Source organism: Camelus bactrianus, chromosome 6, assembly GCF_048773025.1.
Source record: "Camelus bactrianus isolate YW-2024 breed Bactrian camel chromosome 6, ASM4877302v1, whole genome shotgun sequence".
Lineage (NCBI taxonomy): Eukaryota > Metazoa > Chordata > Mammalia > Artiodactyla > Camelidae > Camelus > Camelus bactrianus.
In genome coordinates this window covers 25,936,457-25,950,913 of record NC_133544.1, presented here as the reverse complement: position 1 = coordinate 25,950,913, position 14,457 = coordinate 25,936,457, and the positions used below count along the sequence as shown (strand labels likewise).

The window sequence follows — 14,457 nt, the reverse complement described above, 5'->3', positions numbered from 1 at the left end:
CACGTAGTCATCAACATTCAGAAAGCCAAAGAACAAATGATGTAAACCTTTGCTGGGAAACATTCTCCTTCCCCTGTTTAAATATGCTTGTGTCTTAATTACTTCATCTTTTTTTCACCATATGTATTTTGTCTGCATATAAATGTTTACTTGCCAGTTCCATTTCTCTGCTTTATTGGACTCTCTTGTGACTTGTATCTGGATTACGTGCTACTTTTTGTTCTTCTCCTGTTATTGGGAATCACCTGAGATTTTGCATTCTTTTTTGGTGTTGGGAGACCTCTTTTCTGCTTCTCTAGCCAGAACTTAGAGAGTTTCTCCTGGAGCTTTCATTGTCTTGCTGATGCCCACCTGGGTTGTGTTAAGTTTGGCAGAGGAGGGTAATACTGGAGGGAAAAAGTGGTAAACTCATTGCTGGCTTCCCAGTACTTCTCATTCCCCAGACTTTAGTAGCTGTATGCATTCTATCCAGATTTTGTAGTTGCATTTGGTAAGAGAGACAGGGTGGAATATATTTTTACTCCATGTTACCTGGAACCTTTCTTGATGTATTTTTGGTCACTTTTTTGCATCTTTTAGTTAATGCTTCATATTAGTTTAAAAGGTTTCATATCAGTCTAAAAGGTTTATATTCAGCTGGATTTCCAAATTCACCCATTCGTTTGTGTTGTTTTGTTTTGCTTTGTAATGTTCAAGTCTTAGCAAGCACAGCCAATTCTATAGAAACATGTTTACTTTGACTCCTAGTATAAAAAATAAAAGAAGCTTTTGAGTCAGAAATTCAGAAACTTGCCAGGACCTGTTTGGCAATAAGCCCTGAGGATTTGTTATGTCATTGGTTGGTTGTGCAATATTTGTGAGAAGCACAAGAAGCTAAAAGACCAACCAAACCTTAAAAAGGAAGAAATGAAAAAGGCAGTTAGTTATTAGTTGCCGTTTGTTATAGATGAAACTATGTAACTTACTAAAACCCATGATTTCTGGCTTGGAAATTTGGGATTTAGAGGAGATTCTTGATGTCCTTTACGGAAGAGGCTCTCTTCTTTCAGAGTTTTAGTACAGGAAAGCTGGGCTAGAGATTTTTGTAAGATGAGAAAGTCCTGTTTTTTACCACCTGATGTTCCAGAAAAAGGGGAGGTGTTATTTTGTTATCATCAGAAGCTTTGAATTAGGTAATAATTCAGACAATTATAACATCAGTGATTAACCTAAATAAGAAAACCTTTACAACCATTATTTTAGGCAGAGGGCTAATATTTTTACAATATGAAGAGAACTTAACAATTAAGAAATTAAAGCTAATTAGAAATTAAAACTAATAAGAAATTTAAAAAACCCAAGCAGAGAAATTATGAGGGAAATATAGATGGCCAGGAGGAGAGAGAGGAGAGAGAGAAGGAGGAGGGAGATAAGGAGAGATGTGTATGTGTATTTCCTCACTAGTTAAAAAAAAAAAAAAAATACATATATATATATATATATATATGTTAAAAAAACAAATTAACATTTAACTTACTAAAGATTTATCAGACCTTTTTTGTGAAGTGACTAAGCTAATATATATCAGTAGTCAGTAATTAGAAGACATCTATACACTTCAATTCTGTAATTTTTGCTTTCATGATTTATCCCAAAGAAAGAAAAATGCTGAAGAAAATTTGCATACTAGGATATTCATCTAGCATAAAATATAATCGGGAAAAAAAAGGAAAATACCACAAATTAGGTTAAATTGTGGGTTCATGTATTTAAGTAGACTATTATTTAGTCATTTAAAAATCATTTAAAAAAATTTGGTGGCATGAGAATATGTAATAAAATATTAAGTTTAAAAAGCAGAAGATAAAATCTTATGTTACTTGATCCTAATTTTTTAAAAGTTCTCTGTACTTGCAGACAGAAAACATGTCTGAAAAGGAAATGTTAATATCAACCTTGGTCCTCATCGGTCAGTGGGAATTGTTTTCTTTTTTTAGTGTTTCTATATTTTCTAAATGTTATAAGCATATGTTACTTTTGTATTCAGAAGCATGCTGGTTTTTTAAAATAAAAAACATTCCCATGTTCCCTTACCTCCTCCCCCAAAAAAGATAAAAAAAAAGAAAAAGCGTTTCTCAAGACAGTTGAGAATTTCTAGTATGTAATGTTTACTCTAGCCCTTTGTCTGGAGCTTGATATGGAATACCAGTGTATATCTCCCACTCTTTAAAGCTTTTCTATTTTGTAATATTTTACATACTTTTTAGTCTTATAACTTGGAATATTTCTAAAGCTGAGACTTGTGAGCATGTGGACTGGGATGCAAGTGGGAAGAGACCTTTCTGCTTAAGCCTTATTGGTTTATTTGCTGAAATAGATCAAGGGCTCCCTTTAGAATATTTTGCTAAGGTTGAATTCTTTGCTTAAGTTAAAGTACTTAGAAATTACAGGTGTCTTCAGTTTACTTTGATGTGTATTAAAATGGACTAATGGATGGAGAGGTGGATAGAAATGTTACACAGCAAGTACAGCGAAGTGTGAATGGTTAAATTTAGGTGGTATGTGGGCAGTGGTTCACCATGTGTTTGAAAATTTTTATAATAAAATGTTAAGGGAAGCTTTTGCAAAAAAGCACCAGAAATTAAATTTGTTGTGTTTGGATGGTCAATTTAGAGTATTCTGTTGTCCAAGGAATAACAACTTCCTTGTAAAGCTACTCTTTTGACCTTTTCCCAAATTCTAATGTTTCATAAGGTTGTTTTAAAGAAAGAGAAGCAGCGAGAACTTTTAAGAAAATTTTCTTTCAAAGGAATTAACAATCACAGATCACCTTGGGTGATCAGGACAGAACCACAAGAGAAAATTAACATGGATTCTAATCGCAATGAGATTTTGATAGCTTTGGAGCAGGACTATTGACACAGCTGGACCTGGGAGGTTGGTGTGGGAGATTTAGGGAAAAAAAGAGGACAAAATAATATTCTTGATTTGGAGCTTTTCTTTTCTTCCTTTCTTCAAGGTTTGCTTTGATCTTTTCAGGTTAAGAGATAAGTTTAAGTTGTTGGTTAAGTAGCTCCTTTTGAGCTACTTAATTGAAAGATTAAAGCATATTATGAGTATATCCACTTCAAAATAACTTTACTTTTTGTTAGAAATTACTTGACAACTTATGCTTCTCCATTCTATTTTTTTAAAGCTCCAGACTCCTTGGGTTGTAGCATTTTCCCAAGTAGACTCATTGCATAAAATTATAATTAAAAATTTTTATTTTGTATAGTAGATTATAAAAATCAAGTTCTGATTCTCTCTCTCATATTAATAAGCTAGCTGTTCCTGAGTTAGTGACTAATATTATATAGTCCTTTATGAATTCTGCATGATAATGAACTGATTTTAAGTGTTTCAAAGAATTTGTAATATTGATACTTATTAATGAACCGGGTGAAATAAACATAGCATTGCAATACTTCCTGAAACCTCAGATTCTGAATATTCTTTTGTCAAATGGTTATATTTAGAAGGCATAATTTCTCTGTACCGTTAATGTATGTATACATAGGTTACTTAAGTGCATATCTGGCTTTCAATTTTATTGAATTTTATTTATTATTCATTTTTTCAATTTATTTATTGTCTATTTCAGAAACACACAAAATTCCTCCGTTGAAAATATTGCTATTTTAAAGCCAATTGTTGGCTCCGTTTTGATAATTTGGTATTTTAGAATGCATTCTTTTTCTTTTTAAAATTTTACCCGTTTCTAAAGGAACAAGGCTCTATATATGTCTTGCTGAAATTTCTATTTTCTATTGTGAGTAGTTCAGCACTTGAGTTCTAAGTATTTACAGATCCCAAAGCCATTTTTGCCCTGCCATTTGAATATCGTAACATATATAGAAATAATATACTATTTTTGAAGTAAAATATTTGGATTATTTTAGGGTTATGGGATCTGTTAATTATATTGAAACACTTTCTTTTTAGGTCATCCATGCCTGGCTTATTATTTCATCCCTATTGTTGCTGTTCTTTTTCTCATTCATTTACTTAGGGTAAGTGGTGAAATATTTGGTCTATTTTTCAGAACTGAACTCTGGGCTCTGTAACTGTCATTTAAAACCGTATATTTTGTTGTGAATTACTCTTAAATTATAGTTGTTTTTATACATAGGTCATATTTGGTATATAAATATATATACATAGATATATAGATATATAGATATATCTAGTTAGAGACTAACACAACATTGTAAATCAGCTATACCTCAATAAAAAAACTAGTTGATATTATCATAGGAATATTCTTTTGTTGATCCTTGTATAATCAGCAGAACTGAAAGAATTCAAGACTAGTTCATTTTAAGCCCTTTTAAGTAAAAATTATTATATTCTTTACTTCTAGTAGAAATCTATGAATCAGAATGTTTAAGTACTCAAGCATGTATATAAACATGAATTAATTGGTTTTCAAACTTTTCTGTTGTTTCATCATTTTTCTTTCAAATGAAATCTTACATGAAAATTTCATATATAAAATAGAAAAAGTGAAGCTGCTCTGTTGAAGAGAACAGAGAGGCTCAGAGATTTGTCAGCCTGTCCTTTCTCTCAGCCCCAGTGGCAGAATACAGTTTGTTATGAACCATTGCATTAACTCTTAAATTAGGAACAAAAGCAGTAAAACTAAAAAATAAATTGAAGAGTTAATTTTTTGGTAGAAGCAGGGGGAATAACCATAGACAAAATAAATAAATGTGAGAATCTCTATGAAATGGATGATTTTCTAGAGAAAAATTCATTACCACAACTGACCACTGAAGCAACAGAAAATTTAAGTAAAGCAAAGAAAAAATACAGAAAGTTGTTGAAGAGGTTCTCATCCCACCTCCACCAGTAACAACAATACCAGGCCCATAGTTTCATAGGGAAATTCTGCTAAACCTTTAAGGATTGGATAACTCTAATACTATTCTAAGTATTCCAGAACATATAAAAAGAAGAAAAGCTTCCAGATTTGTCTTGTGAAGCCAGCATAACATTGATACCAAAAACCTATAAATTATCAAGAAAAAAGAAACTATAGACCTATCCTATTTATTGATGTCAAAAGAATAACTAAATATTAACAAACAAGATTCAGCAACAACACATTGAGGGAGTAATACATTATGCCAAGTGGAGTTTGTCTGCAGAATGGAAGATTGGTTCATTACTAGGAAATACCGATATAAGTCGCCATATTACTAGGTCATCGTCTCGTACAGGCTAAAAGGCATTTGATAAAATTCAACACTTGCCCTTGATCAAATTCTGTATTAAGACAAACAGATGATTACTTCTTTAACATGATAAAATGTGATTCTCATTCTAAAGGCTGGTGTCATCCCCTTAGGAAAACTCTAGAAGCATGCCTGTTAACATCAGGACAAGATGAAGATTTCCTATATCACTGTTGTTGTCTAGAGGGAGTAGTGAACATGATTAAATGAGGGAAAGAAATAAGAGCTATACAATTTGGAAAAGAAGGTTAAGTTATGTTCAAAGATAAAATGATTATTTACTTCGTTTCAGGACTAACCAAAAAACACTTAGAATCACTAAGTAAATTTGGTAAGGCGACTGAATACAAAATTAATAAACATAAATCAATAATCATCACATAAATAATTAGAAAACTTAATGAAAAGAAAAAATCCCATTTGTGGTAGCATCAGGAAAGATAAAATATCTAGGATTAAACAAGAATTGCACAAGATGTATTATTAAGAAATTTTTAAATGCTTCTTAAGGGATTAAAATTTGGAAGACTTAAACATAATGGAAAATTATACCAGGTGATATAGAAAGAATGTCACAAAAATATCAGTTCTAAGTTTATTTTAAATTTTAATATAAACTCAATAAAGATATGAATAGAATTTACTTTTAATCTGGACTAGATGATCTTAAAGTTTATTTGGAAAAATAAGTAAGTGAAGATACCCAAAGAATTGTGAAAAAGGAAAAAAATGAAGAGGTACTAGTCCTACCTGTTATGAAATTATAAAACTACGATAATTAAAATAGGGTCACCTGTACCATGAATAGATGATCCATAGAAAATACTAGAAAGACTTAAAAAAGCTCAAATATATATAGGAATTTAATATATAAAGGAATTTTAAACATATATAAAGGAATTTAATCTGTGGTAAAGATAGTATAGAATTAGTAGGCCATAGGTGGATTATTTGGTAATTGATGTTGGGATAATTGGGTAATCATCTTGGGGGAAAAATCTGGACTTCTTCCTTGTATCTATACCAGGATATATTCCAAATGGATTAAAATTTTAAATATGAAAGTGAAACCATAAAAGGACTAAAGAAAACTATGGGAAATGGGGAATTTGATTTTATACACACACACACACACACACATATAAAATATATATAAAACATTAGATTAAGAAAGGACTTTTTAAGTTGTATTATTTTTAAAATACAAGTATATATACACACCTATATATATAAAACATTGGATTAAGGAAGGACCTTTTAAACAAAACCCAAAATAACCAACCAGCCAACCAACCACACCATGAGAAAAACTCAGAAGATGAATGACAAACTGCTAAGTGTATTTTCAACTTATTTTATAGACAAAGGCTAATTTAGTTTATATATAAATGTACATGGCAGTAAGACCAACAACCTAACAAAAAATGGGCAAAGGATTCGCAAAAATAGTTAACAGAAACACAAGTTACTTTTAAATATATGAAAACATGCACACACTCCTTATAAAATGAATGCTAATTAAAGCTGTGTATTAGATTAACAAAGATTAAATAATTGGGTAACTATTCTAATTTGGCAAGGTTGCAGGGAAATAAGCACAAATTGGTTTATAACTTTTATTAAGAGCAATTTGACATACTGCTTAAAACTCTAAATGCGTATGTCCTGAACCTAGTAATTTGTAAGGATAATCATTACAGCATTGTTTCTAACAGCAAAAGAATGGAATCAATCTAAATGTCCATCAGTAGAAAACTGGTTAAGTAACTTATGGTACATCCATACAATAAAGCCATTAAAAACGATAAGACAGTTCTGATAAAGTGATGTGGAAAGGTCTCCATGAATATCATTAGGAGAAAAAAGCCTGGTTTAGAACAGTATGTATGCTATCATTTGTACCCAATAAAAAAGTATGTATAAGATATATGGACACTCTCTGAAAGAATATACCTGCAATTAATAATAGTACTTTCCTTTGGAGAAGGGAACTTTGGGACAAGGTTTGGGGGGGAGGTACTTACTTTTCACAGTATATGTTATGTATTTTATGCATGTATTACTTAGTCAAAGATTAAAAATGGTTTGTTTGTTTTGAGTGCTAGGATGTCTGAAATGCTTAATGCAAATAACTACATTGTTTAGAAATTTCAACATTTATTTTGAAATTTCAAAATGAAAAAATCATCTTTCTGGAGAGTCTCCAGAACCCAGTTCGTGCTTGAATGAGTGCTGTCTTTCTCCTCAGTTACCCAGAGCGTATTCTATATTATTAGATGGTGAAATTTTTCCCCCCAAATTAAAATAGTGTTCTTCTTCATTATAAAAATGCTAAACATTCATTGTAAAAAAAAAAGAAAGAAAGAAAGAAAGTAAAATAAAAAAGAAAAGAAAGAAAAAAGGAAAACAAAAAGACATTTTTTAAGATTATAAAGAAGAAAAGTAAAATATGGCCAGATTCCTATCACTTGGAGATAAGTCCTGTGTCTTTTTTGGAATTAATATATCCATCTCTTGTTCTCTCTTCTTATATACTATTTCATGTAAATGAGATCATTTCTTTTAGGTAATAGTGTTTCATGCTCGTATTCCATGTTTGTGTGTGTATAAAAAGATATATATATTTGATAGCTGTATTAAGTTTAATTTTATGAAAATAACATATGTCCTAATTCTAAAATTTATTGTGCATGTTTAATTTTTTCCAATTTTAGATACTTCAAACAAGGGTTTCCCAAAATACAGAATGGCATTTTAGGTGTTATATGGCCTTCTTAAAAGTTTTTGTACTTATTTTTATAGCTCTGGCCTGTGATAATGGTTTCCCATTTATATGAATGTTACAGAGTTTTCTGTTAAAATAAGCTTAACTTGAGGGGAAAAAGTGAATTAATTTAAAGAAACGTTGTTAAATAACAGCACAGTTGATTTAAGATATGGTAAAAGTATGAAGGTGAGATATGAGTATCTCATGTTTGGGAATCATAGTTCTAGACAGACAATGTTTTGATGGAAATTATTGTGCATAATTTTAGGTATCTGTTTAATTTTTTTCAGGGAAGTGTTTAAAACCTATAACGTTGCCATGGACTACATTACGGTTGCACTCCTGATCTGGAATTTTGGTGTGGTGGGAATGATTGCCATTCACTGGAAAGGTCCACTGCGACTCCAGCAGGCTTATCTCATTATGATCAGTGCCCTCATGGCCCTGGTATTTATCAAGTACCTCCCAGAATGGACTGCGTGGCTCATCTTGGCTGTGATTTCAGTATATGGTAAAACCCAAGACTGACATTTTGTTCATCACAGAAATACCTCACTGGTGTGTTTTCCTTCCTCTTTCAGTTATCTTGGCTTAGGGAGAATGATAACAGGAATGTCTCATAGCTTTTCAGTAAATAATTAATTAGCTATAGTACCTTTTTCATATGAAGATTTCAATTTTTTTGAGATATAAGCTCTTTAAAAATGTTTTATTATTGCCCCAGTCTAACTCAGGAAGTATCTGTAGACTGCTGGTTGTAAGAATTAGATTTGAATCCCATCTCTACCACTCACAGCCTTTATGACCTTGGGAAGGTGACTTGGGCTCTTTGATCTTCAGTTTTCTCTTTTGGAAAATGGAAACAGTACTTCTCAGAGTTGTAAAAGAGTTCAGAATATGAGTTAAAAAGCACTAGCAGGGTGTTTAACACACATAAAATGCTCACCTAACTTTTAATATAAAAATTAGGTTACCTACTTTTTACAAGGAAATGTGGATAGAATTACTCTTTTAAAAATAAAACATATTTAGGCAATGTGAGGTTCAAATGTATTAGCAACCATTGTGACGTGGGTCCTGAGAAGTCAGAATATGCCCTAGCCATGAGTAACCAAGGCAGCTGTACAGGTGTGAACTCTAGCTATCGCCCTGCACAAAAGCCAAAAACTCTGTTTTCAGAGGTCAGTATGTGGTCCCTATATGATAACTGTGCAGGCTCATTCATCCCTATTCAAGTGCTTATTAAAATGTCAGATGACCCGTAGTAGGAAACCCCATCATCCCCACTTGATTGATGAAAAAAAAGTTTGCGGAAATAGAATTGGATTGGTTCTGTTCTCATATCTGAGCAGTCAGTCATAGAACTATAGAAGTCACATTCTCTGTGCCTGACTTTTTGTAATAGCCTTAGGTTATATAGTACTTGATGGTTTACAAAGTACTCATCTTTTATTGCACAGCTGTGATTAAGAATGCAGTTCTAGGGTGAGGGGGTGCTTAGTGGTAGAGTGCATGGTCCTAGTTCAGTCCCTGGTACCTCTGCTTAAATAAACAAATAAATAAGTAAACTGAATTACTTCCCCCCCCCCCCAAAAAACAACCAAGAATGCCGTTGTAGACTCCATCCAATGAGAAACTGGTTAATATTTTGCAGTCAGAGATTTTACCAATATACTCTTCTGTTCAGTGCCTTTTCCAACAGCCATAGTTTGCCTTCACCTTTGGTTGATACATATATCTTTGCCTAGCTACTTAGCAGCCCTACTGTTGCACCTAATCTTTGCAGGCTAGAACTTAACCACATCCGACTTTTCTCCAAGAGCACAGAGAACACTGATCATATCATCCTTTGAAGAAATTCATTTGACCTACTTGTTGAGGACATTCAGATATTCCAAAAGAGCTCATAAAGGGGGAATGGCATTTCCCTGTATGTACTGCAAGGCTCTGTCACGCTAGTTAAATTCCTGAAAATTATTTGGTAAGCTGAGGGCTTCTGCATCTCTGACACTGTCAAGAAATAACAGTTGACCCTCTCTGCACCCACAATGTTAAAACAAGCCCAGTATCTTTTAGGCCTTTTTGAGATCTGGAGACAACAGACCCTTCACTTACAAATTTTACTTAAGCCTTTGCAAATTGACACACCTTGAATTGGGGCCCTTTAGAACAAAGGTCTCTAGAATCTGTCCAAATTGTAATACAATAGTTACTCCCATCAGTGTCTCTTCTCCCTGCCCCCAGAGAACCATTCACTTAGAGGTTTTAGCAGCCTCTTTTCATACCTTCTAAAATCTCTGGAGCACTCACTATGATCATAAATTTCCCGTGGATTTCCGGTGTGAGGAACTACCCCTCTGAGTCCCATGCCGTATATAGGATGGTGATTTCTGACTGTATATTGAGCTCTCCTAGAAACCGGTTCTCACAGCCGTGAACCTGTGAAGCTCCGTATCTCCATATCATGGAGGCAGCATTCTACCAGCTCAGCACAGCCTCCAGGGCCTTCCTGCTAAGACAGAAATGTTATCTGTATGATGGAGCTAAGTCTGGGTCCTCGAGAGTATGCCACCTGCAGGAGAGGGTGGCCTCTTCTTTCCTCTGTCTCTTGCCAGTTGACAGGGTGCTACAGGTTGCCCCTCTCTTGGACCCCTGGCTGCCTCGGGAGCCCTTTTGGATCAAATGAGTGACCAAACAGCAGTGGGAGTTTACACACTTTATGGACAGCATCCAAACTACGTGTGATGGAGCTTGTTGGAGAGCTGCGCTTTTATTCCTTAATCCAGGCATCCTTGATCAAAGAATGGGATCCAAGGGTCAGCAAACTTAGCTAAACTTTAGGCAGTCATCTTACCCTGGCCAACAATTGGCTCCATCTGTTTTTTTATAGACTCTTGGGCCAGTGATCTAGCCACCTGCTACTGCCAGTGGTAGCAACAGCAATTACTTATCCAAGGTTTCTGTCTTTAGGGAAAATAACTGTGAGACTCTCTTGCCTCACAGATACCAAAAACATAGATCAAAGTTACACATGTCTCTCTATATATTATAGCCACGATACAGGCCTCCTTACTTTATCCACTTTGGAGTTCTAAGCATTGTTAATAGTGACCCTTTTACTTCTAAAGATACAGAATGCTGGGCTCCTGAACAAGGTGTTCAGTGGAACCTCCACCAGACTTACTGGTTCATGCTCCAGGCCTCATAGGGCACCATTACAACACAGTAGAGCAAGTTAAAACTTAATTAACTGAAAATGGCGTATTTGTCATCAAACATTGGGGGTGAATCATAATAAAGAATCTGATTCCATTTTTTTATATTAAAAAAAAAAGTGCTAGTTCTAGGGACAGACTGGGTTTAAATCCAGACTCTTCTACTCCTAACACTTAATGGGTATGGGGCCACAGACACATTACTCAACCCCTGAGTCTTAGTTACTGTGAAGATTAAATTAAACAGTGCGTATAATACACTTGGAACAGTATCAGTATTAAAAATATTAGCTGTTTTTTAAAAATATATAATCCTGTGAAGTAAGCAAGGCAGTTATCCTTGTTTTCCTGCCAAGAAACCTAAAGTTTATAGAGATGAAGTATTTGCCCAAGCTTAGGCCATTTTGTCTAGAATCCGAGTCCTGTATTCTTTCTGCTACAGCACACTGCTTCTCCCATCAACCCTCTGTACATGTACAAATTATCATCTCTACAAACCTTTGAGCTTTAAAATAAGAGACTTTTGTGTCTAATATTTAGAATAATGATTCTTAATGCCATTTTCACAAGGTCTTAAGATGTTTAATTTGTCACAAAGGTTGTTCTAAAAATTTCAAAACAACTAATTTTAATTCACTTTAACTGCTCTAAAAATAAAGGAGTTTATCAATTAGCAGTTCTATAAGTAGGAGTATGTCTTAAAACCTAGTTACAGGACATTGCAGCTTCAAACACGTTGAAAAAAAAATCTCATTATTTCAGAGTATGGCAAATTTCCCTTTTCTCATCCATAACACAGGGGAAGCAGTGAGAGGAGAAATTTCTTTCTCTCTCTCTCTCTGTGTGTGTGTGTATTATTGTAGTAGTATAAAAGAAGACATGACCACTACACAAGCTATCAAATCTTCCTTTACAAATTTGGCTGTACTTGTATAGTTTTACTTTTTTTAAAATGTTTAAAATTATTTTAAATGTTTAAAATTATTTTAAATGTTTCTGTATTCTGAATTCTCTTCACACAGCAAATGTAAGAAAAATTGCATTTGATGGAAGGAGATGATGATAGAATCAATAATCATTTAGACATATTGCTTCCTCCTCTGATGCTGTTTTTGTAAAATAAGCTACTTTTCAGTACCACATTCTGAGATGAATATTTGTGAAGTGCTTTTGATGAGAAAACTAAAGAAATGCTAAACGTTCTGTTGCAAAAAGTTTGTTAGTTTGTTTTGTTTAAATTTACTTCCCTCTTACGTCAAGTATCCCTAAGTAGTTCATATACTATTTTCAAAAGAGAGGGAAGAGGAATCTCTTCTACTCTGTTCTTGTATTTTGAAAAGTTCAGTCAAATCCCCTCTATCACATCCCTCCTAAAGTCAGGCTTCAGTTTGTGGCTCATTGTTATGATATGTTAGGCAGTGGCATGTTCCTGGTTTTGCTTATTGGAAATTCCAGCTGCTCTGGTTGTCTTACCATTATCTCTGCCTCTTTTCTTTAAACTGGGAAAACTTACTCCTAGAACCCAGTGATGATACACTGTAAACTAACCAAAACAGCAGTCAGACTAAAATGAAATTTGCACATATCTTCTGTGCGGTTTTGTGTATTTTGTTTAGGTTGTTTTCTCTCCCCAACCCCCTCCAGTTTACCTGCTGTTTATTTCATATTCATTCAACATCTTTTTGTGTTAAAAAAAAAAATTAAACCTTCTCAATTGGTTAGTTCCTCCCTAAGACACCTATTTACAAGTTTAGCCAGTACAGTTTTCAGATGTCTTTTCTATTTTTCTCTTTCTAGATTTAGTGGCTGTTCTGTGTCCAAAAGGCCCACTTCGTATGCTGGTTGAAACTGCTCAGGAGAGAAATGAAACTCTCTTTCCAGCTCTTATTTATTCCTGTAAGTATTTTGGAATGATCTTAAATTAGTGAACAGCTTAGAATTTATAGAGATGCAAACACATGTAATTGTGGTCGTTATCATGATGCTTTTTCTCGTCTTCAGTACATAACATTAATAGAACTATGGCTACTCTGTTTCCTTGCAAATGACTGTCTTTTGCCTAACATTGGTTCAAGAGCGTTTTCAGTACGTATAGAGATAGAAGAAATATTTAGAGATTGGGGAGCCAGTATTCTTATTTAAAATCTTATTAGTCAAGAGTTATTGAGTACTTGTTACATACATATATTGCAGGTGAATCTTGCATTAGCTTGTTGAAAGAATTGTACTATTCATTCAGAATGTGTTTGCCCTTTTTTTGTTTTAAAGTCAGATATTTACTGGGCATCAGCCTGATCTGCTCCCCAGAGCACTGTGGAGGACGAAAGGATGACTAAGATACTTTGACTTCCATCAGAGCTCATTTGCTTACAGTTTAGAGGTCAAATAAGACAAGTATACAGCTAAGCATCATTCAAGGCAGAATGTTATCACATTCAGAAGAAGCACAATCAAAATGCAGAAAGAGTTCAAAATAGGGAAAATCTGGCTGGGGAAGACTTTGTGGAAGAGACAGCATTTGGACTGAACCTTTTAAGGGTGGGTGGGATTTCAGTAAGCACAGATGGAAGAGTCAGTTCCAGAAGTGGTCTTGTCACAAAGACTGGCTTAGAGACATAAGTGTGGGCAGTCTTTATCAAATTTCAAGTGTTCAGCTTGACTGGAGCATGGAGTACAGAATGGAGCAAGTACTAGGAGATGAGTTTGGAAAGGGCAGATTAGGGCAAGATCAAGAATAGCTTTGAGTGACTGGTTTAGATCTCTGTATGCTATTCATGACTGCTTGGGAATCATAGAAGGTTCTTGAATAGGAGAGTAATGTGATCAGAGATGTGCCTTTGGAAGCTTGCAACATGGTGTGAGATGAACGGCAGCAGGTGGGAACTGAGATAATGGGAATTATAAATAAGCAGATGTTGCCATGATCTAAGTAGAAAATACTGAGGGTCTGAGTTACGGGATTGGTAATGGCAGTCAAGGCAAAGGCCTGATGAGAGTTTTTGGAGGTAGCATCAGTAGTTTCCAAGTACTAAGAGTTTAAAGCCTGAAGGAAGGATGATAAAGTAGAGATGTTTTTCTTATTGGAGAAATCTGTGGTGTTGCCTGTGGCCCATATCTAATTTTGTTGGCAGGACTTGTGAGCCATCCACGTAGAAATTTCCAGCAAGAGTTTACAAGTGAAGTACCAGTGCATAGGAAAAGATAAAGGAAAATGATAGAG

The 14,457-nt window shown here is 34.2% G+C and overlaps 1 protein-coding gene across 2 annotated transcripts in view; it reads left to right on the top strand.

Moving 5' to 3' along the window:
• Positions 1–14,457, top strand: part of PSEN1 (presenilin 1) — a 59,939-nt gene that overhangs the window by 28,379 nt on the left and 17,103 nt on the right. For both annotated transcript variants that reach the window (XM_010962534.3, XM_010962517.3), the window contains exons 6-8: positions 3,964–4,031; positions 8,313–8,533; positions 13,035–13,133. In XM_010962534.3, coding sequence (XP_010960836.1) covers positions 3,964–4,031; positions 8,313–8,533; positions 13,035–13,133 — 388 coding nt within the window. The remainder of the gene's footprint in view (positions 1–3,963; positions 4,032–8,312; positions 8,534–13,034; positions 13,134–14,457) is intronic.